At 35.0% G+C, this 23,150-nt stretch overlaps 3 protein-coding genes and 1 pseudogene across 6 annotated transcripts; 3 read left to right on the forward strand and 1 right to left on the reverse strand.

The window, feature by feature from the left end:
• Positions 1-590: 590 nt before the first annotated feature.
• On the reverse strand, positions 591-3,106 carry LOC145955313 (alpha-L-fucosidase 2-like). The gene is made up of 4 exons (XM_083069981.1): positions 3,073-3,106; positions 2,587-2,719; positions 1,942-2,100; positions 591-1,582 (listed from the first exon to the last, which is right to left on the reverse strand). Exons 2-4 carry the CDS (start codon positions 2,686-2,688, stop codon positions 1,574-1,576), a joined length of 270 nt encoding a protein of 89 aa, XP_082926107.1. The 5' UTR covers positions 2,689-2,719; positions 3,073-3,106; the 3' UTR covers positions 591-1,573.
• A 1,892-nt stretch (positions 3,107-4,998) lies between these two features.
• On the forward strand, positions 4,999-8,245 carry LOC109789842 (disease resistance protein RPM1). Of its 2 annotated transcripts, none has more exons than XM_029269528.2 (2): positions 4,999-7,815; positions 8,110-8,245. In XM_029269528.2, exon 1 carries the CDS (start codon positions 5,049-5,051, stop codon positions 7,740-7,742), a length of 2,694 nt encoding a protein of 897 aa, XP_029125361.2. In that variant the 5' UTR covers positions 4,999-5,048; the 3' UTR covers positions 7,743-7,815; positions 8,110-8,245. The 2 variants fall into 2 exon arrangements, with proteins under 2 accessions (XP_029125361.2, XP_020204468.3); XM_020348879.3 differs by having other exon boundaries at positions 5,000-7,815; positions 8,106-8,244.
• LOC145954402 (uncharacterized) lies at positions 7,824-8,808 on the forward strand (annotated as a pseudogene). Its single transcript, XR_014431614.1, has 2 exons — positions 7,824-8,328; positions 8,419-8,808. The product of XR_014431614.1 is annotated as an uncharacterized LOC145954402 (transcript).
• A 2,364-nt stretch (positions 8,809-11,172) lies between these two features.
• LOC109789829 (disease resistance protein RPM1) lies at positions 11,173-20,553 on the forward strand. Of its 2 annotated transcripts, none has more exons than XM_083068509.1 (2): positions 11,173-13,447; positions 19,662-20,553. In XM_083068509.1, the coding sequence occupies exons 1-2, from the start codon at positions 11,248-11,250 to the stop codon at positions 20,270-20,272; spliced, it is 2,811 nt and encodes a 936-aa protein (XP_082924635.1). In that variant the 5' UTR covers positions 11,173-11,247; the 3' UTR covers positions 20,273-20,553. The 2 variants fall into 2 exon arrangements, with proteins under 2 accessions (XP_082924635.1, XP_029125357.2); XM_029269524.2 differs by lacking the exon at positions 19,662-20,553 and adding an exon at positions 15,008-15,196 and having other exon boundaries at positions 11,173-14,033.
• The last annotated feature ends 2,597 nt before the right edge of the window (positions 20,554-23,150 follow it).

Here is a 23,150-nt window from a genome sequence, read left to right on the forward strand (position 1 = left end):
TCTTCTGGAGTAGAAAATCCTTCTTCTATCGTGTCCCACAAATCTTGAAAGCACTACAAGGAAAATGACTTATGCCTACACACAAAAAATGTCACTAAAAATCTAAATTCCATAGGTAAAGGTATCATGGACTTTGACCTACAGACATTGCAATTGTCAACTTTGAGGGGGCATATAGCTACAACTAATAGCCTATCACTATAAGTTTTACCTACAGACATAATTTTACCTACAACTACATTTAACTGTCACTATAAGAGCTACCTACAATTTACAATATGCGTGGGTAAAAGTCATTGACTTAAATTTACACTCCCTACTATAGGTAAACACCATTAAATTGTACTTACATGTATGACTGTAGGTAAAAGTCATTAACTTATTCTTACATGCTCTGACTATAGGTAAAAGTATTTTTTATTTTATTTATATATAATAAATATATATATATATATATATATATATATATATATATATAATATCTCTTATAGAGAATATGTGTACTCTATATGAAGTGTAATTCAAATTTGATTATTATCTTGTATACAAAAAATGATATTAAAGTATAAAAAAAAGTCAAATTTCATTAACTGATATATTTAATTTAATATTTTTTTCTTGCTAAATTTCATTAAATAATAAAAACTATATATACAAAACATAAAAAAAAGGAAAAGATAAGTAGATGACTTATTCACATACTAGTCTAATATGGAGATTCTATATCAATGTCAACAACCAGTAATTGTTAGTACATAAGTACTGAACCCTGTAAAATAAAAATTATAATTGATTGATTTCCAGGCCCAACTAATGAATTTAGGAGCTTAATGACTAAAGGGGGGAAAACTATTCATAAACACACAATCAGGAAAATGTAAGATTTGTACTTTAACTTAAGACAATAAGCCAGCCATCTTCCAAAATGTGGGAACTGAAATTTAGATTAGTACATGAGTAATGAGGATTTCAATATGCACTCATCACTATATAATAACTAGAAAACAATGTGTAATTTGATCACAAACTTCTTTAAGTTTTAACTTAGTATTTAGTACTGCAGTAATAATCATGAGTCCAACATATCACTCAAAATGATAATATTAAAACACCAAATTCAGGTTTTGAAAAAGATTTAAAAATTAACCGTTTTCAAGAAGTTTAAAAAATTATAGAGATGCAAGAAATAAAAGAGATTAGACAACAAAATATTGCTCTAACATCTAACAATATAATAGGAAAGAAAACTATAGATAGGGAAGAATAAGGATTAACTAATTTTGGAAACAATTTTTTTAGCCATCATATAAATATATCATGCATCAGCCACTATCAAGATTGCATGCAACACCAGAGCTACGAATCAATGATGCAGTATTGAATTATTGTGCCTGGTGCTAAAGCTATACATAATTAGAAAAATTCAACTTAATCAATTATTCACTACATTAAAACGAAGGTATCATTACATGTAAGCACACTTTGATTCTCTTTCCTTCACCTCAAATTTGTAATCTCCGAAAAGGCAGATACTTATACAACATATTGCTCCTTGAGTTCCTGGAATTATTAATCACTGTAGCTGCACAGGGCCTTATTTTGCATTAGTATTAATTTTGAAATTTTACTGTGTACATAAAACATATTATACCCCAAAATAGATCAACTGGTTATAAAGAACCCCATCACAACATGAAGATGAATAACAACTTTCAATATTTCAAGTCAACCATATAGTTATGCCATTAAAATAGAAGTGGATTAGTTAGGCATGCATTAAATAGGCAACTCTACAGAGTATGACAGTTCATCATCAGTAAGTTCAATAACTTGAGGAAATCTAAAACGGTTAAATCCCCTAAACAACTCTTTTCACAATATCAGTTTGAGTCAATGCTTTAAATGAAGGGTAGGCTAATTTACTGAAAACCCAGAACTTACTTTGTCCATTGTGTAAATATAATGCTCCCATAAATGGGTACAAAGCCAAGCTCCACCCATTGGCCATATAGCCCAAACGGGCTGATCTTGATATGGTGATGTTTTAGCCCATATGTCTGAAACATGATGTGTAACCCAGCCATTTGCTTCATAGTTCACCTGTACACAAGATCAAATGAAAATCTAGATAGAACAATAAAATTCATGATATTCTCTCTAGAACTATATATAAGCAAAAAAATGCTTAAACTTTTGGGACTAAAATATACACAAACTTCAAACAAGTCAATTTTATTTAATATTTTTAATACAAAAATATCTTTAAGACAATAATGAGAGTACTATCTAAGATAAATATGATTAAGATATTTTAGAAAATGTAGCGTATATTTTATATGAAATCGTAAAAATCAAATACATTTAACTTTCTTAATTTGTGTGTAATTGGTATTCTTTACTTACATATAAGTATAGAGGGAGTAGTATGCCAGACTATATTTTCTTTTGCGCTTTGCTATAGATATGCTGGTATGGGGGGCACGCTACAAAGTTTCTTTTAGGCAATAGCTTAGAAGCATAAAGGATCTCTTTCTTAAATAGAATGACAAGAAAAATATGAAAGAAAGAGGGAAAAGAACAAAATACCTTTGCGGTTTTATTTCCATTGACTGACAAAGAGGAGATGAAATCAAATAAGGGCTCTTGACACTCGTGTAGGTTGCAAGAAAGGGATGGCCAATAATTCATTTGAAGATTAATGTTCAAGTGAGAAGCAGCCCTGGATGACATAAAAAAAAAAAGACAAATTACAATACATGATTTGCCATTATTTCACTTAAGATAAGCTAGGTGGGATCATCCGCTGATTTGCCATTATTTCATCTTGAACAGAGTCATCAAGCTGTTGCACATCATAGTTTCATAAGAACAATACATGATTACTTGGGTGGAAACTGTCTTATGTTTAAGCATCCAACAAAAGTAACAAAATTATTTACCTTCATGTGAGACAAAGAAGAATCAGAGGCATTGACTGCAGAGGAATTAAAGGAAACAAACACAACGCACCTTACAATTCTAAAATCCACTTCTTGGTGCTTTTTGTGAACATCAAGTTACGAAATAAATTACCTCTTTCTCGTTAGGGAAAACGTCCTTGATGGCCTTTCTGATCTCTTAAACAGAGGAAACATCTACGCCTCTCGGAACGTTGATTCCGTGTTTGTTCATCAATTCGGCGCCCTGGTTTCCATAATCAACGCTCGTCAATCAACTGAATCAAAAGATTTTCGACAAATAAACATCCACGGTTCCACAAAATATACATTCAAGGAACTCCAGATTTGTCATCCACAAAAATGATTTATTATTACTATTATTGAAAAGAAATACACCAATGGAAGAGCGAAATGAATCAACAGATTCCGTAGAAATTGGAATCGATTCGTAAATTGCAATGATAAGAACAAGAGCGGGGAACGCAGAGAGACCTGGTACTCATGGATGTTGAGGCGGCGGAGCTTCTTGTGCTGCCACTTTCCGGCACGGAGAGGGACGAGAGACGAGCTTGTTGAGCAATCCTCTCACCATAGTTGTTGGGGATTTGGAGATCGGAGAGTGACGCTATTTGAATGAATTTCGAATCGATTCTATGGTGCAAACCTCTCTCTGCCTTTAAACTCCTTCAATTCGACGTTCAAACACTACGCAGCCTAAGGCAGGAGCGAAGACCAGACCCTAGAAACACTCCTGCAATGGGAAGCGGTGCGGGCGTCGTCAGGGCTTAACTTTTCGCCTCTCTTGAGGATCTTGACTTGGCCCATGACGAGGCTCGCGCCAGTGCCTGAGCGATCGTTATCATAGAGCTTTCGCCGACGAGCGTGAGAAGGATTGGGGCTAGGTTAGGCTTTCTTTGTATGGAAGATGAATAGAGGGGCATTGTGACCTTGAAGACAATCGTGGGATTATTTTGTAGGGTCAAGATAACCCCTAAAATTACAATTTTTTTTGGCGGTTTATTAAAACCGCTAGAAACAAATCGCTACTAATTGACTAATTTTTCTTAGTAATAAGTCTTTAAACTCTTTTACCTACATTGACAATCTATAGGTAAAAGAACTTTAAGTTGTATTGAGTTTTACCTACACCAAACAAGAGTAGGTATAGATTTTTGAGTTATACCTACATTAAAGATTTGTAGGTAAATTTTTTTTTTTTTAATTTTACCTACACTAATTCAGGTTTATAGGTAAAAGTGTCTGTAGGCATAGGTTATTTTTTTTGTAGTGAAGGTGAAATATGTCTTCATTTTTGTACTCCAAAAATCATAATTTTCACCATTAAAAATGGGAATAGGGATAGATGACGGTTGAATGGTGTTAACCATGGATTAGAATTTGATTTTTTTTGAAAGTGGGTAGAATATTGGGAAATTATTTTTGGAAGTAGTGGGGTAATATTTCTACGCCCAGTAGATGACCGAACGTAGCTCTGGTACCACTGTTAGTTTATGAATTATCAAATAGCAAAAGCTTATTTGATTGGTAGAAGGAATGGGGAGGCAAATTTATAATGATAGGCTTAGTTGAGAGGAAAACTAGTTTAGAGGAATAGTTGGAATAAATTTGAGTAGTGGAAATGGCTTACTAGTTGCTTTGTACAAATGTTGAGTACATGACCTATTTATAGGCCTCAACACATCATTCATATTTTATGTAGAAAACCCTAGAAATATCTATTCTAGAGTTTTCTATCTATATGTAATTATCTACATAATTCTAGAGTTTTGTATGATCTAGTAGTTACTAGCATACCTATGTATTTTTCTATAAGAGTCTAGATTATTCTAGAAGTTTGTATCACATTTTAACAACGTGAAACTATTATTTTTCTTCTTATTCAACTAATTACAATGACAAGCATGGTCTAGTCAAATAATCGAATAAACAACTCCAGAATAACTATATATCCAACTCACCGAATAAATATTAAAGAATGGGGAAGAGAAACTCAAAGTCTTCCCTGACTATGGACTTGGCTATGTATATATAATACTGAACAACATAACGTTTTGCACTCACCACAAAGCAAAAGAGAGAGCTACTAAAATGGCAGAATCTGCAGTGTCCTTGGCCGGTCAGCATTTGCTTCCAAAATTTTTGGAAGCTCTCAATATGCTGAAAGATCTCCCAAAAGAAGTTGCAGACCTTACAGATGAACTGGAGACCTATCAAGATTTCATCAATTATGCTGATCAAGTAGCTGAAACTGAACAAGATGGTGGTAGACGTGATAGAATCAAAAAAAGGGTGATGCGGCTGAGAGAAGTAGCTTTTCGCGTTGAAGATCTCATTGATGAATATAAGTTATGTGAGGAAAAGCAACCTGATGATCTTGGATGTGCAGCTTTACCATATGAGGTTGTTGACTTCATCAAGACTCTGATCCATCGCATTCAAGTAGCATATAAGATTCAGGAAGTTAAGTCACTTGTTCCTGCTGAAAGAAATGGATTCAAAAGCCATTTTCCTTTAGAACAAAAGCCAAACAGTTCTAGAGGAAATCAAAATGTCACATGGCACAAACTTCGAATGGCTCCTCTCTACACTGGGGAAGCTGAGGTTGTTGGCTTTGACGGCCCTAAAGATCAATTGAAAGATTGGTTGATAAAGGGACGATTAGAGCGCACTGTCATCTCTGTGGTAGGAATGGGAGGACAGGGAAAAACCACTCTTGCCAAGTTGGTTTTTGACAACAAGGAGGTCTTTGAATGCTTCGATTGTCATGCTTGGATCACAGTTTCGCAATCCTACACTGTAGAAGGACTGCTGAGGGATATGTTGCAGAAGTTTGGCGAAGAAAGAATGAATGTTTCTTCGATGGATCGGATGTCCTTGATAGATCAAGTGAAAGCCCACTTGCATTCTAAAAGGTATGTTATCTTTTTTGATGACGTATGGAATAAATATTTTTGGGATGAGATTGACTTTGCTCTAATTGATAACAAAAAAGGAAGTAGGATATTAATCACAACCAGAAACGGAGAGGTTACAGAGTTCTGTAAGAAATCTTCTTTCATTCAAGTGCACAAGATAGAGCCTTTAAGTGAAAAAGAATCTTTGAGATTGTTTTCTAAGAAGGCATTTGAGTATGGATCTTATGTATATTGTCCAGAAGAACTTAAATATATATCTCTTGAAATTGTTAGAAAATGTAAAGGTTTACCTCTAGCAATTGTGGTTATCGGTGGTCTTTTATCCCAAAAAGATAAAAGTGCCTTTGAATGGAGACAGTTCAGTCAAAATCTAAGTTTAGAGTTGGATAAGAATTCCAACTTTAGCGTAGCAAAAATTTTAAGTTTAAGTTTTGATGATTTGCCTAATAGTCTCAGATCATGTTTATTGTATTTTGGAATGTATCCTGAAGACTACGAAGTTAAATCTAACAGACTTATTATGCAATGGATAGCTGAAGGGTTTGTCAAATCAGAAGGGGAAAAAACACTCGAAGAAATTGCAAGGCAATATTTAGTAGAGTTGATCCATAGAAATTTGGTGCAAGTATGCTCATTTACCATTGATGGCAAACCCAAACGATGTCGTGTTCATGACTTATTACATGAGATGATTCTTACAAAAATCAAGGATACAGGATTTGGTTTGTATATTGGTGAGCACAACGATTCCGTTTCAAGTGAGATCGTACGACGCCTAACAATTGCAACAGATTCTGATGATTTGCTTGGAAGTATTGAAAGCTCATACATTAAGTCAATTCTGTTTATCACCCGTAAAGAGTTATCTGAACACATGGTAAGGAGAATCCCTACTAAATACATGTCATTGAAGGTACTCGATTTTCATCATGCTCCATTGAATTATGTTCCGGAAAATTTGGGAAATTTAATCTACTTGAAGTATTTAAGCTTGGGATACACAAAAATAGGAAGTCTACCAAAATCGATTGGTAAGCTCCAAAACTTGGAGACCTTGGATATCGACGGAGCGCTAGTGTTTGTGATGCCAAAAGAGATTACAAGGCTTAGAAAACTTGGTCATCTTCGGATTAGCCGAATATCTTCCTTTGAAGCAGTAAAGGAAAGTCTTGGAGGCCTAACATCCCTCGAACAGATACGTACAATGAGAATAGATTCTGATGGAGTTGTTATTGCAGAGCTAGGAAAGCTAAAGAAATTAAGGGATTTGAGCTTAACTCATTTTAGGAGAAAATACAGACTCACTCTGTGTTGTTCGATAAATGAGATGCACTTCTTGGAGAAACTACGTATCGGAGCAAGGGATACCAATGAAGTGATTGACTTGTCCGATGTATCGCTCCATCCCACACTTAAGAAGCTTTGCTTGAGTGGGAAGTTAGAGAAGTTTCCAAATTGGATTCCAAAGCTCCAAAATCTTGTGAAATTGTCCTTGGAATTATCCTTTTTAACTTGTGATCCGTTGAAATCACTAAAATATATGCCAAATTTGTTGTGCCTAAATATTAGCCACCATGCTTATGAAGGTGAAAGTTTGCATTTTGAGGATGGAGGGTTTCAGAAACTAAAGGAATTGCGGCTTAAAAATTTGCAACATTTGAATTTCATCAGTATCCATAGAGAAGCACTTCTTTGTTTGGAAAGGCTTGAGTTAAGCGAATTACCCAAACTCAAGGAAGTACCTTCTGGCATTCTGCAGTTAGAGAAACTTGGAGTTGTCCATATATTCAACCTGCCAATTCATATTATGGGATTTTTTGATTATGGAAATCCAAAGCGCTGGATCATCCAGAGCAAACCCATATAGAATGTTTTAAAATTCTCTGCAAAATTGCCAAGATATGGAATCATCATAAAGCGTCCAACCTTGCAAATAAATGGTATGTTTGCTTCTTATTAATAACTGTAGAATGATATTTTTGGCTTTATTAGTTCCTAAAACTATTTCTTTACTTTTGCCTCCCTTTTTCTTGATTTTCTTCTAGTGTATGCTTTATTGTTCTTTGTCTACATCAATCATACAAATTAGGGATAAAATCCTCTAATAAGTATTAAGATATTATATGGTGTTGGTACGTGCAAGACTTCAACAACCATTAGTTGCCGTTGTTTGTTAAAAATAGCCTGTTCATTGTAATACCTGTTCTAATACTGTGATCTGAATTGCTAGGTAGTGGGTTTGAAGTTCAACTCATGCTGTGGATAGCAAATCATTTGGATTGCTCTTCTTAGTCAGGGGCTGGACCAGGGCTAACGGACGCTGTTACTCAAGGTGCCATACTAGCAGCAAAACCAGTTAGTGGATTCAAGATAGGAAGAAAAGCTGGGGAGTGGACAACCTCTCACTTTCATTCATACTTACCATCAGAAAATTACCTCACCTAGGCCTGCAGGTTTCTACCATCAATGCTCAATAACTTGTACTATTAGTATTGATATGGGTGCAATTGCTGCTTAGATTGTTTTTGAACTTTTGAGTTCAGGTTTTTCTCTGCAAGGAAGCACAGTCTGTTGATGCTGTAGTGGGAACAATTCATTTGATAGGTTGGTTGGTACTCTAGATGTGTTGTTTGATATACTGGAATTAATAATTCAGCTGCACTGGATTGGATCTAAGCTTCCTTGTTCTCTTCCTGTTGATGAACTATGATTCATTTTATTCAAAGCTGTTTCACTTTTTAAATGATTGTGAGGGTTCGGGAACTGTCTCTAAAGGAGAGGTTGCATCATTGTGGAAGGTTTGTAACAGCAACTCGGAAGATTTGGCATACCTTGAAGAATTCTACTGCATTTATATTCTAGTGACAAAAGTAAGAATGTCACTAAATTGTATAAAAACCGGATGGAATGACCAGTTTGGGGGAAGAAAGTGAAACTTTTTGAATTTGGAAGAATAAATAAATAAATTAGCCTAATATTAAAAAAAAAAAAATTAATGTGTGAGGACACCGTATATTTAGTTATAATACTTGAATATCTATTTAATGATTTGAATGTTTATGAAAAGTCATTCCTGAATTATTTATTTATCATGATTAAAAATAAATTATAATAAATATTTTACCAACATTAAATTATGTATATAATGACTAATGTGAAAATGTTGAAAAGATATTTTATAATTATTTTTATTGTCACTTAAAATAATATTAAATATCATTAAAAGTTTATTTTGTTATAGTAATAGAAACAAGTTCTAATGATTTGATTGGAATTGAAAGATCATATATTGAGTCAATTCTAATTTTCACAAGGGAAATGTTATCTAAATACCTGATAGGCGAAATCCATACAAAATACATGTTGTTGAAGGTACTTAATTTTGGTTATACTCGATTGAGTCAATTGTAAGATGTTCTTGAAAATTTGGAGAATTTAATCCGGTTGAAGTACCTAAGCTTTAGGTATACACAGATACGAAGTCTTCCAAAATCCATTGGTAAGCTCCAAAACTTGGAGACCTTGAATGTATGAAATACATTTGTGTCTTACATTGCGCAAGAGATTAGCAAGCTTAGAAAGCTGCCTCATCTTCTGGGTGATACATTATGTTCCATTGAAGTAATGGATAGTCTTGGAAGCATGACATCCCTTAAAAAGATACGTGTACTCTATATATAGATCTTGACAAATTGGTAATTAGAGAGCTAAGAAAGTTAATGCACTTAAGGGATTTGAGGATTGCTAGTTTTAGGGAAGACCACAGGAACACTCTATGTGCCTCAATAGATGAGATGCAATTAGAGGTACTATGCCTTTTTAACATCATTTTATTTCAAAATTCTTGTAAAGATTAATTTTTAAAAAAATTATGAAAATGCCTAAATTGTGTTTCTTAAACACAAAATTTAGGGTAAAAATCGTGTTTTAAAACACAACTTTTCTATTTATAATATTTAGATATTTTTTTCAAATTTAAGAATAAAAGTCATATTTAATAACACGAATTTTGAATATAGTTATTTTTTTATAATGATTTTATTTATTTTTTACTTATTTAATTTAATTTTTTCAAAAAAAATTAAGCCTTGTTATTAAACAAGACTTTTTTTTAGTATAGTGGAAAGAAAAATAAAGAAACCAAAAAAGAAACGGAACTCAAATTAAACTAAACGGAGCATCCCGCACTATAGCTGGAAGCTAATACCAAAAATGTCACTTCCCACCTTGATGAGTGCAATTGATAATATAAAAAATATTGATAATTTTATTTTTGTATTACAAATTTATTTATTTAATAATGTTATTAATAATTTAATATGTATATTATTATATTTATTAATTTAATGATGAGATATTATTCGTTTTGAGTCTAAACTCTCACAATTTTATTTTTGGTCATCACCTAAAAAATTTCTCAACCATTAGAGTATACTTGTGTTTTATAAGTTATTTATTCGCTTATTTTATTGATGTGAGACTTATTTATATCCTAACAACATATTCATGTCTCAAATCATAAAAGACATTGAAATATAATATTGACATGTATAACCACATTCTCAAACAATATCACTAACATTATTGTTTAATTACATTAACGGATCAGCTAAATCACAATATTTTCACAACTTGCTCTACAATAATTAGTTTTAACATGTATAGCCACGTTCTCATAAACAATATCACTAACATTATTATTTAATTACACATTAACGGATCAGCTAAATTACAAAATTTTCACAACTTTCTCTACAATAATTAGTTTTCAGTTTTCACACTTTCATGGTTTTACATTGAATTAAATTTGAAACTGTACAAATTCAAATCGAACCATAATTTTTTTTGTTGTCAGATGCGACGACTTTTTATGAGATGCGATGATATTTAACTATATTATAATGGCAAATTATTTAAAATTTGGGTAGCGTAATATGCTATGGATATGGTGACAACTAATTGACATTAAAAGATTGCAAATTTAGTACTGGCATGCACGTTCCCACGAGTGTGTGAAACTAGCGCAGCTCATGTACAGTTCATTAAAAGATGGCAAACTACCATGTGATTTTGGACAACTGGACGATACTTCAATTTAGCCGAGCCAAATATATTGTGACTAAGTGATGTTTAAATAATCAAATAAACATTACAATGACAACTGACAAGCGCGGTCCATTTAAATAATAATCGAATACAGATCTATAAATTTACTATATATCCAACTTGCTGTATAAATATTAAAGAATGGGTGGTAAGTCAAACTGAAAGTCCTTCTCTTACTATATACTTAGATATATATAATCTTAAAGAACATAAAGTTTTGCACTCACCACAAAATCACAGAGAAAAAAGAGAGCTGCTAAACCGAGATGGCAGAAACTGCAGCGTCCTTGGCCGGTCAGTATTTGCTTCCTAAAATTTTGGAAGCTTTGAAAATGCTTAGAGATCTCCCAAAAGAAGTTGCAGACATTACAGAAGAACTGGAGAGCTTTCAAGATTTCATCAATGATGCAGATCAAGTGGCTGAAGCTGAAGAAGATGATGGTAGGCGTGATAGAATCAAAAAAAGGGTGATGCGGTTGAGAGAAGCAGCTTTCCGCATGGAAGATATCATCGACGAATTCTCGATTCATGAGGAAAACAATCCTCACGATCCTCGATGTGCAGCTTTACTCTGTGAGGCTGTTGAGTTCATCAAAACTCGGATCCTTCAACTTCAAATAGCATATAAGATTCAGGATGTTAAATCACTTGTTTGTGCTGAAAGAGATGGCTTCCAAAAGCAATTTCCTTTAGCAACAAAACCGAGTGGTTCTAGAGGAAATCAGAATGTCACATGGCACAAGCTTCGAATGGATCCTCTATTTATTGAGCAAGATGAGGTTGTGGGCTTTGAGAGTCCAAGACGTACGTTGAAGAATTGGTTGATAGAGGGACGAGAAGAGCGCACTGTCATCTCTGTTGTTGGTTTGGCAGGAGTTGGAAAAACCACTCTTGCTAAGCAAGTTTTTGACAATGTCCATAACGACTTCGAGTGCCATGCATTGATCACTGTGTCTCAATCCTACACTGTAGAAGGACTGCTGAGGGATATGCTGCACCAGTTTTGTAAAGAAAAGATGGAGAATCATCCTGCAGATGTTTCTACCATGGATCGAAGATCGTTGATTGAAGAAGTCAGAAAGCAGTTGCGCAACAAGAGGTATGTTGTCATGTTTGATGACGTGTGGAATGAAAAATTTTGGGATGATGTTGAATCTGCTGTAATTGATAATAAAAATAAAAGTAGAATATTAATTACAACCAGATATGAGAAGGTTGTGGACTTCTGTAAGAAATCTTCTTTTATTGAAGTGCATAAGCTAGAAGAACCTTTAAGTGAAGAAGAATGTTTCAAACTGTTCTGTAACAAAGCCTTTAAGTATGGTTCTGATAGACGCTGTCCAGAAGAACTTAAAGATATATCTCTTGAAATTGTTAGAAAGTGTAAAGGCTTACCTCTAGCAATTGTGGCTATCGGTGGTCTTTTATCTCAAAAAGATTTTTGTGCACATGAATGGATACTGTTTAGTCAAAATCTAAGTTTAGAATTGGAGAGGAATTCTGAGTTAAACAGTATAGGAAAGATTTTAAGTTTAAGTTACTATGATTTGCCGTATAATCTTAGATCACGTTTATTGTATTTTGCAATGTATCCTGAAGATTATGAAGTTAAATCTAGTAGATTGATTAGGCAGTGGGTAAGTGAAGGGTTTGTCAAACATGAAACCGGAAAAACATTGGAAGAAGTTGCACAACAAGAGTTATTAGAGTTGGTCCGCAGAAGTTTGGTGCAAGCATCTTCAATTAGCATTGATGGCAAAGTTAAAGGATGTCGTGTTCATGACTTAATACATGACATGATCCTTAGAAAAGCTAAGGAAACAGGATTTTGTCAGTATTTTGATGAGCATAATGAATCAGTGTCAAGTGGGATATTCAGACGCTTAATAATAACAACAGATTCCAATGATTTAGTTGGAATTGAAAGATCACACATTCGGTCAATTCTATGTCTCAAAAGGAACAGGTTAACTAAACAATTCATGGACAGAATCTTTTTAAAATACATGCCATTGAGGGTACTTGAGTTTGAAAATTTTGGATCATTAGATTTTCCAAAAGCTTTATGGAATTTAATCCACTTGAAGTATCTAAGCTTTAGGAATTCATGGATAGGAAGCCTTCCAAAATCCATTGGTGAGCTCCAGAACTTAGAGATCTTGGATGTACGAGAAACAATGGTGGTTGACATACCAAAGGAGATTAGTAAGATTAGAAAACTACGTTATCTTTTGGGTGATGAAATATCTTTTGTTGCAACAAAAGACTGTCTTGGAAGCATGACATTCCTGGAAAAGATACGGGTCCTCAGAGTAGATGATGAAGGAGTGGTAATTAGAGAGCTAGGAAAGCTAAAGCAATTAAGGAACCTGAGAATTTCTAGTGTTAGGGCAGAACACACCAACACTCTATGTTCCTCCATACATGAGATGCAGTTCTTGGAGGTACTACATATTCATGTAGTAAGTGGCCATGAATTTATAATTGACCTTCCTCATATGTCATCCTTGTCAACACTTCGGAAGCTCTTTCTACATGGAAAGTTAAAAAAGTTGTCAAATTGGATTCCACAGCTCCAAAATCTTGTGAAATTATCTTTGGGGTTCTCTAGGTTAACTGATGATCCATTGGAATCACTAAAAGATATACCGAATTTGTTATTCATCGATATCAGCAATAATGCTTACGTAGGTGAAACTTTGTATTTTAAAGATGAAGGGTTTCGGAAACTAAAGGAGCTTCGGCTTAAGGATTTGTACAAGTTGAATTGCATCTTTATTGAAAGAGGAGCATTGCCGTCTTTGGAAAAGCTTGGGTTAAAGAAAATCACACGACTGAGGAAAGTACCCACTGGAATTCAACACTTGGAGACACTACAAGTTCTCCATGTCGAGGATATGCCAATTGAGTTTGAGCGGAGCATTGATGGCGATGGAGGACAAGACCATTGGATGATCCAGCACGTGCCTCTTGTGAAAATTACGGTCTCGCCGTCATTTCAAGTTAGTCGGGTCTGGAAACAATTTCTCCACTTTAAAAAATCAAAAGAAAGGTGTTTTCTTTTCTCTTCTTATCAATATATCTAGGGATTGATATTCTTGCCCATTATTATTTTGAATAATAAAATAATCGCCTATATACTGTCAATGTAAATTTTTTTTATATTGACAACTAATCATATCTTTTAATATATAATGTTATGTCAATTACTTATTTAATGAAATAAAAATAAAATAAAATAATTTAAAAAGTATGATAGATTGTCAGTATAAATTTTTTTTTACACAGACAGTGTATGAATCATTAACTCATAAAATAATGCAATTTTTTCTAATTCCTAAATTGATTTCTTTATTTTTATCTCTCTTTTTCTTCTAGTATATGCTTCATTTTTCTTTTCTTTTTGAATGTAACTCATACTATTTTTAAGAAATTTTAAGTCATTTTATTATCAAATAAATGAATTATAGAAGAAATTATCACTAGAAAAAAAGTGTGATTTGTGGTGGTTATTTGGCAGTTTTTGGCGGTTAAAAACCGCCACAAACTGAATTACCAGAATCATTAATAATCATCAGATCCATAGTCGCCAAAATCGGTTTACGATGTATATTTTGTAAATGCTGGTTTAAAATCGTCACAAAATTCATTTAAATTTTGCTTGATTCAACATTTCTGGCTGCTTTAAACCCCCAAAAAATTGTGTTAATTTTTTTTCTACTTATTTAAACTTTCTGACAGTTTTAAATCGTCAAAAAAATACATTTTTTTTTTACTTTTCTCACATTTTCTGATAGTTTTAAACCATGAACTAATAACTTCATTCTACATTATATTCATGCATTTTTATTATTTTTAAAAAATAGATTTAAAATTATTTTATAAAAGCACGTTCATATTATAAATTGAGAAATAATAATCTACATATTATATTGATGCAAAGGCTGATCAATGCCTCCTTTGTTCTCCATGAAAATATAAAGACAGTAGTTAATGTTTTGTATTATATTGTTACTTCCAATGCAGGGAGGAGATTGAAGCAAAGGGGAGGGAGATCAAATTCTCAAGTGTCAAAAGAATAAGAGAATAATAATGTTTGTGAATATGCCTTTGTTATAATCAGCAGGACACAAAAAGATTATTAATGACTCATGAATATATCACCTTCACAACTTTTTTTCAGTTTTGAATAAATTGACTCATTGAATTTTGTCCTGTTATAAAGTGTTTGATAGTGATTTTCACCACAATAATGCAAATATTGATTTTCATTGCAATAACACAGACCAACACATGGATCATTCTCTTACATGTCATATTAAAGTGATTGAACTCTCAACCCTTATCACTATTCTAGTTGGATCTCACCATGTATATAGTACTTTCATGTCAAAAACAAATATTATACTGTGAGATTTGACTTATCATAAGCAAGATAATTAAATTTACATATTCTCTTTAATTATCCTGTTAGATTATGAAACCACCATAATTAGCTTTGTATTTTATATAAGCATGTCATATGTGAAAAGAAACTAATAAGGATAGGCAAATCAGAAGAAACAAGAACAATTAGGCTAGTTATAAATAGGGGCCTATCCGAATAGTAACCGTGATAATTTGCATTCAAATAATAATAATTCCTTCCCATTAAAAACTATTTGAATTTGTATTTTTCCTTAAACTATATTCTGACTCTACTTATTATATATATATATATATATATATATATATATATATATATATATATATATATATGCATTTCTAAAATAATCTAAAATTCTATATAATACAATTGACAGAGTATATCCATAAAAAATTTTCCCTCTTCTTCCACAATCAAAATTTCAATTCTTCTAATAAGAAATCAAAGAAAGTATTTTTATATTGATTCGCTCAAACAGAGCAACGTCCAGTCTCCTTCAAATGAAGGGTTTCACTAGATAATCAATGAGGTACAAGCATTATTTGTTCAGCCTCTTCAGACTCGCAGTGAGTATTATAGACCACCCAGGTCACGACCACTCCTGGTCCCAAGTATTCTCAACCACTTCTGGATCGTCAGCTTCACTCGCAGACGCTAGTATTCTTTACTCAGCCACTTCTGGCTCTTAGTGAGTATTATCAACCAACTCTTGGCCCGTTGACTTCATCATCAATGCTAGTATTCTTTACTCAGCCACTCACTAGTGCGAAAGAGGCTTTTTATGTCTGTTATTTTAAGGTTTTTACGTCATAAAAACATCTGACGTTAATGCGGGGGACGTAAATTTACGTTGGCTTTTAAGACCGACGTAAATTTACGTCGGAGTTTTTTGAACACCGACGTAAAAAAGTTGTAAAACCCAAAAAATAATTACACTAGAACGACCCGTTCTCCTTGCAGAATGGGTCGTTCTCCTTGCAGAACGGGCCGTTCTGGTTGCAGAATGGCCCATTCTGCAAGGAGAACTGCTCGTTCTGGTTGTAGAAGGGTGTTACTGACGTTTCTATGTTGTGTACAACTACTATCATTGGAATCGATACTGAGAGCCGTGTCCCTAACTTGAACTGGTAGTCCATATTCAAGATCCAGAAGGCACACTTGACAGACATTTTTCAATTTACTACATGTTTGGCAAATCTGAGTTTTCTTATATCTTGCATCTCGACCAGGTCTCCATCTAAAAACAGTGAAAGGCCTTGTACAAATTTTGCACTCCTTGTCATACTCTGCTCTTGTCTGCAGCCAAAGATAAACATTATGATACCATGCAATCGCCGAGGAGTTGCCAAAGATAAACATTGTGAATAAAGAAAATAGAAAAGGTAAAGGAGCGAAGAAGATAGGAAAGGAACCATTCGAACATAGGGGTTGTCGTCGAGGCAGGATTCGCAGATGATGGGGAAATTGGAGTGCTCCCAAGCGTCAGCTTCGTGGCTAGTGGATATAAAAAACTCTTTTACGTCAGACTACATAGGGTCTGACATAAATTCAATAATCTAAGTCAGATGTAGCTGATGTCTGACGTAGATTGTTAAATTTACGTCGGACCTATGTAGTCCGACATAAAATAGTTTGCATTATTTTCAAAAATGCCACCGCGTCTTTTCTACGTTGGATATGTTTAGGTCCGACGAGAAAATACAGACGTAAATTCTTACTTTTGCACTAGTGACTTCTGGCTCCCAGTGAGTATTCTCGACCAACTCCTGACCCGTTGACTTCACTCATCAACGCTAGTATTCTTTAATCAGCCACTTCTGGCTAACAGTGAGTATTCTTTGACAAGCCTCTCTAGGCTTTACAAGTATTCTTTCCCTAGCCTCTTCAGGCTTTACATATATTAACTACACAGGTTTGGTTTGAGTGTTTGGGTTACTCTCATAGAGAGGATACATAAGATTATACACTCACTAAGGTATGCAACCTTAGTCTTTACAATGATCGAGTGTTTGGTCTACTCTCACAAAGAGGATACATAAATTAGTACACTCACTAAGGTTTTGTTCCTAAGATGCACATGCTTGGAACTCCTTAGTTTACAGAGATAGATACATTGTGGTACACTTGACTCTATACGCTCTATCTCTGGTTTCGTTGCATAGTGGGCTTGATATCACTTGGTTAAGAATGCAAAGCCAAGGACTAGCCAAAAAAAAGCCCCAACCTTTTAAGGCTTGAGATAGTAATATATATATTGTCTTGTGAAATTTGCCTATTGCAAGTGTTTGTTGAAGCAGATACAGTCGTTCATGACTGGTTTGATCTTTCATTTAATGCTCAAGATCTTGCATTAAATGTTACTTCCCATTTATAGACCTTGCGTGAAATCTTCTTTGCCTTACTAGCAGTTGTGTCTAACTTTAGCAGAGACCTAGGAACTTTTTTGTCCTTTTTTTTTGTCACATAGGTGTAGAGTGTTGTCCTTATTTGAAAAAGTGATGTACTTTTTCTAACACATGCATGTTTTTGCTTTTGCGTGCTTTTTTTCTTCTTCTTCTTCTCTTCTCTTTGATCACGCATTTTACGTTGAGAGTGTTTGAGTGATTATAGAAGTTGCCATGATTTGTCTTTTAAGACTTGATTCTTTAATTGCTTGCGTGGCAGTCTTCATTTGCTTCTATTAGTCCTGTGCATCTCAATCTTGACCTCCGTCTGAGCATCTGAGTTTAATGCTTTGACTTTCTTTTGATCTTTGACTCATGCTTCGTCTAATTCTTTATATTGTACTAGAGGTTGTACTTGACACATCTTCGTCTGATTTTAGACTTATGATCATCTGGTGCACATATTATACTTTGTCTTATTCTCATGATGTGCCTTGTTTTGACTATTCTTCATCTGAGTTGACCATTTGGCTTTCTTTGCTGTTTAATTCATTTTTGTTTGGTTCTTGATTTGGTCTTGTTTTGGCTTTTCATTTGATGCCTTCATTTTCAGTGCATGAAATGGCTCTTATTTCATTCTTCAGCTTGCATGTACTTTTGTTTTTCTGAAACACTAACACACTTGTAAGAAATAACAATATGTATTATATTTGTCATATTCAAAACCTCACTAGGAATTTCTTTGTCTTCGTCTAACTTAATAGAAAACATGTTCATACAGAAATCCAATGAAGAAGAAGAAAGCGAAACAGAGATGCATAATACGAATAAAACCTCAAAGCACTACTAGAAATATATTATTTTACATCACCAGATTTACATCGGTTTCATTCAAACCGATGTAAAATAAAATTACGGTGGCATTTTTGTAATAAAATGAAAAATATAAGTATATTTACATCGATTTTACATAAAAACGATGTAAATATAAAATATTTTAAATCAGTTTACAAAAAAAACCGATGTAGAAATGATGCGCGAACACATATCTCTTTTCAAACCCTCGACCCCAAATCCCGCGAGGGAAGCCTCATGTTTTCCCTTTTCCCTTTCTCAAATTAGGGTTCCAGCGAGCATGGCGGAGGGTCCCGCGAGCCCCGACAGCGGCAGCCACGAGAAAAGTTAAAGGATGTCGTGTTCATGACTTAATACATGACATGATCCTTAGAAAAGCTAAGGAAACAGGGTTTTGTCACAATTTTGGTGAGCATAATGAATCGGTGTCAAGTGGGATAGTCAGACGCTTAACAATGACAACAGATTCCAATGATTTGGTTCGAATTGAAAGATCACACATTTGGTCAATTGTATTTTTTGGAAAGAAAAGTTTAACTGAACAATTCGTGGGCAGAATCTTTTCAAAATACATGCCATTAAGGGTACTTATTTTGAAAATGTTGGATCGTTAAATGTTCCAAAAGCTTTATTGAATTTAATCCACTTGAAGTATCTAAGCTTTCGGAATTCAAGGATAGAAAGTCTTCCAAATCCATTGGTAAGCTCCAGAACTTGGAGATCTTGGATGTACGACGAACATCGGTGTTTGAATTTCCAAAGGAGATTTGTAAGATTAGAAAACTACGTTATCTTTTGGGTGGTGTAATATCTTTCGTTGGAGTGAAAGACTCTCTTGGAAGCATGACATCCCTCGAAAAGATAAGCGTCCTCATGAGGGAGTGGTAATTAGAGAGCTAGGAAAGCTAAAGCAATTAAGGAATTTGAGGATTACTAAATTTAGGGCAGAACACAAACACTCTATGTTCCTCCATACATGAGATGCAATTCTTGGAGGTACTAGATATTCATGTAGACTATGGCCATGAAGTAATTGACCTTCCTCATATGTCATCCTTGTCAACACTTCAGAAGCTCTTTCTACATGGAAAGTTAAAAAAGATGCCAAATTGGATTCCACAGCTCCAAAATCTTATGAAATTGTCTTTGGGGTTTTCTAGGTTAACTAATGATCCATTGGAATCACTAAAAGATATACCGAATTTGTTGTTTGTCTCTATCAGCAATAATGCTTACGTAGGTGAAACTTTGTATTTTAAAGATGAAGGGTTTGGGAAACTAAAGGAGCTTCGGCTTAAGGATTTGGACAAGTTGAATTCCATCTTTATTGAAAAAGGAGCACTGCCGTCTTTGGAAAAGCTTGTGTTAAAGGAAATCCCAAAACTGAGGAAAGTACCGAGTGGCATTGAACACTTAGAGAAACTACAAGTTCTGAAGATGAAGGATATGCCAATTGAGTTTGAGCAGAGCATTGCTGGCGATGGAGGACAAGACCATTGGATGATCCGGCATGTGCCACGTGTGCAAATTAAGATGTCGTTACTTAATATTGTGGCGAAAGCTAATGATATGTACAGAAGAAGTCTGTTAACTGATGCCTTTAGCCAACAGCCCGCGCAGATATAACTCCAATTTTCTTAAATTCATATAGCTATAGTAAACTTCCTGGTTCAGTTCGCAGACTTAGTCAGCAAATCCCGCAGATACTTCATTTATTAATAAGTAATTTTTATGTATTTTTACATCATGTATTTATATCAATTTTTATGTATTATTTCTCTTACAGGTTAAAAATTGAAAATAAATTTTATTGAATTTTTTAGTATTTATAAAAAAAATTCAAATATAATTGAGTTCATAGAGTGACTTGTTTATCCGCAGACTTCACGGATCAAACATGAACCAAAAAATTAGTTCATTTATTTTGTGGACCGAATTTCCCAACCCATTAAAAATGTAGATTTTTCGGACTAAACTGTTTCATATACTCATCCCTTGCTAAAAGCGAGAATACCATGTGTACTATCCATACCGCGTAACCGAGCTCCGAGCTCGACACCACAACGCAAATCGACCTCGGACGCGCACCGCATGGCATCAGCTCGGCATTTAAGTGAATCATAACCGATTCCTGAGGATCTCGCCCGAGACGAGGTCCGTTATCTAGTCACATTACATCTTATCTCAGGCCCAAGGTCCAAAGCAACCCTAATTCACACTAAGGTACGTGCATTACTTATACGAGATTCATAATCTCACAAACACTAACTTTAGCATCGGAGTCTCTTTTGCAGGTACCACCCCCATCTTGGAGCACCAGCGTACCAGTGAAGGAGGTTCACCGATCTTACCTGGTGGATCAGCTCTACAGCAGATTTCCGGTAAGAACATTTGGCGCCCACCGTGGGGCAAATCAAGACAGCTCTATCGGCCACTCTTATGGTTTCTACCAGAAGCCATAGCAGACGCGCAATAGACGACCTAGATCACGCAACTACCATGGACAACGAAGCAGCATTGAGAAGGCTGATCGAGCAGGTCGAGCAGATGCGGCAGCAACACACCGCCGATCTGCAAAGTATGCGTGCCAAGCACGAAACTGACCTAGCCGCGATGCGTACCGCTAATGAGGCTGACCTAACGGCTCTGCGCGCGGAAAACAAGAGGATTCGCGCTCAACCCCAACGGCGATATTCTGATCATCCCTCCGGCTCTCAACCCAACCTCGGCGGAGCAGTGCGAGCCGATTTAAACCAAGAGGCAGGATCAACTCCCCCACAGGGAGTGATCAGCACAATTGCAGGAGGCTTCGCAGGTGGGGGAGCCAGCAGCTCGGCCCGGAAAAAACACCTGCGCAACGTCAACCGCGTAAACTTCACCACCTCTACTTCGCACCAGAGCTCGCAGACGATCACTTTCACCAACGACGACTATGCCGGGATCAATCCCAACCAGGACGATCCCATGGTCATAGCCGTAGCGCTAGCCAATTGGGAGGTTCACAAGACTCTGGTCGACCAAGGGAGCTCGGCCGATATCCTATATTGGCCAACATTCCTCAGGTTAGACGTCCCCCACTCTCTCATACAACCTCACGCAGAACCCCTAGTCGGTTTTGCAAGAAGGAGCGTTTACACTCGGGGATACGTGGACCTACTGACGGCTTTCGGAGCACCTCCGGATTCAAGGCGGGTCATGGTTCGATACCTCCTCGTGGAAGCCGACACCTCCTATAACATCATCATCGGCAGGCCAACCTTGAATCAGCTCAGAGCGGTAGTGTCCACCCCACACCTCACCATGAAATTCCCAGGGCATGATGGGAGGATTATCTCCGTCAGAGCAAACCAGAAGACGGCGCGACAATGCTACACCGAAAGCCTGAAAATTGCCTCACCTGGCGAACAGTGCAAGAGCAACCTTACCACCGTGGCTCGCATCAACCACAAAGAAATCACCGACCTCGATCCAAGATTCAAATATAATTGAGTTCATAGAGTGACTCATTTATCCGCAGACTTCACGGATCAAACATGAACCAAAAAATTAGTTCATTTATTTTGTGGACCGAATTTCCCAACCCATTAAAAATGTAGATTTTTCGGGCTAAACTGTTTCATATACTCATCCCTTGCTAAAAGCGAGAATACCATGAATTTCAAAAGTTTAATAATGTCTAAATTTCTACTAAAAAGGGTTTTATTTTTTTTCTTCTTATTAATATCTCTATGGATTGATATTCATGGTCATTGTTATTTTTAATAATAAAATAATGCAACTATTTTCAAACTAAAGAAATTTCCTTATTTTTATCTCTCGTTTTCTTCTAGTATATGCTTCATTTTTTTTTATGTAACTCATAAAAATTGGATCGAGATAAAATGATCAAAATAGTTAAAATAAAATTACAAGGTATCGATTGGTAGGATGTCAACAACAAAGGTGGTCATTTTTTTTATCTTGATGTTTTCCCCCTAATAATATGTGTTGATTTTATAGTTTTCATACTATTTTTAACAAATTTCAAGCTATTTATTATCAATTAAATTGAATTTAAAATATTATAATAGAAGAAACTATATGTTTTATTTCCTTATATTTTTTTTAGATAATAAAGAAGAGAAACTAAAACTCTAATGAATATTAGTTTGGAGATGAAATTAGCTTGGAGATGGTTGATGCTTCTCTTCAATTAGTCTCAATGTGTGCCCAATCTTCTATCATGGATCATAAAACTCAAAAGAATCTTCAAATGATGGAGGAAGAAAGAGAAGGTATGCGCCACTTTAAGTGAAGATAAGCAAGAATGTGAAAAACTTGCCACAAGGAAGAATTCCTTGATAAAAGTTCATAAGGACAAAATTTCTTTAAGAGAGAGAACTAAATTTTTCGAAGAGAAAACTCAATGCTATTTCTTATAAATTGCTTAAAAGTGACGAGTTACATGAAAGGAGAAGTATATGTAGAGTTTGATTATCTTATGGTGCAAGTAGACTAACATTGG

The sequence above is a fragment of the Cajanus cajan genome, chromosome 2 (assembly GCF_000230855.2).
Source record: "Cajanus cajan strain Asha chromosome 2, NIPB_CcT2T_4, whole genome shotgun sequence".
NCBI lineage: Eukaryota > Viridiplantae > Streptophyta > Magnoliopsida > Fabales > Fabaceae > Cajanus > Cajanus cajan.

Bases quoted from the DNA above. Each gene is read 5' to 3' on its own strand.
- LOC109789829 (XM_029269524.2), top strand. From the start codon at position 11,248: ATGGCAGAAACTGCAGCGTCCTTGGCCGGTCAGTATTTGCTTCCTAAA. The intron at 14,034-15,007 runs GTGTTTTCTTTT...CTTCCAATGCAG, and splicing joins TTTAAAAAATCAAAAGAAAG to GGAGGAGATTGAAGCAAAGG.
- LOC145955313 (XM_083069981.1), bottom strand. From the start codon at position 2,688: ATGAATTATTGGCCATCCCTTTCTTGCAACCTACACGAGTGTCAAGAG. The intron at 2,101-2,586 runs GTATTTTGTTCT...TCTTGTGTACAG, and splicing joins ATGGAAATAAAACCGCAAAG to GTGAACTATGAAGCAAATGG.
- LOC109789842 (XM_029269528.2), top strand. From the start codon at position 5,049: ATGGCAGAATCTGCAGTGTCCTTGGCCGGTCAGCATTTGCTTCCAAAA.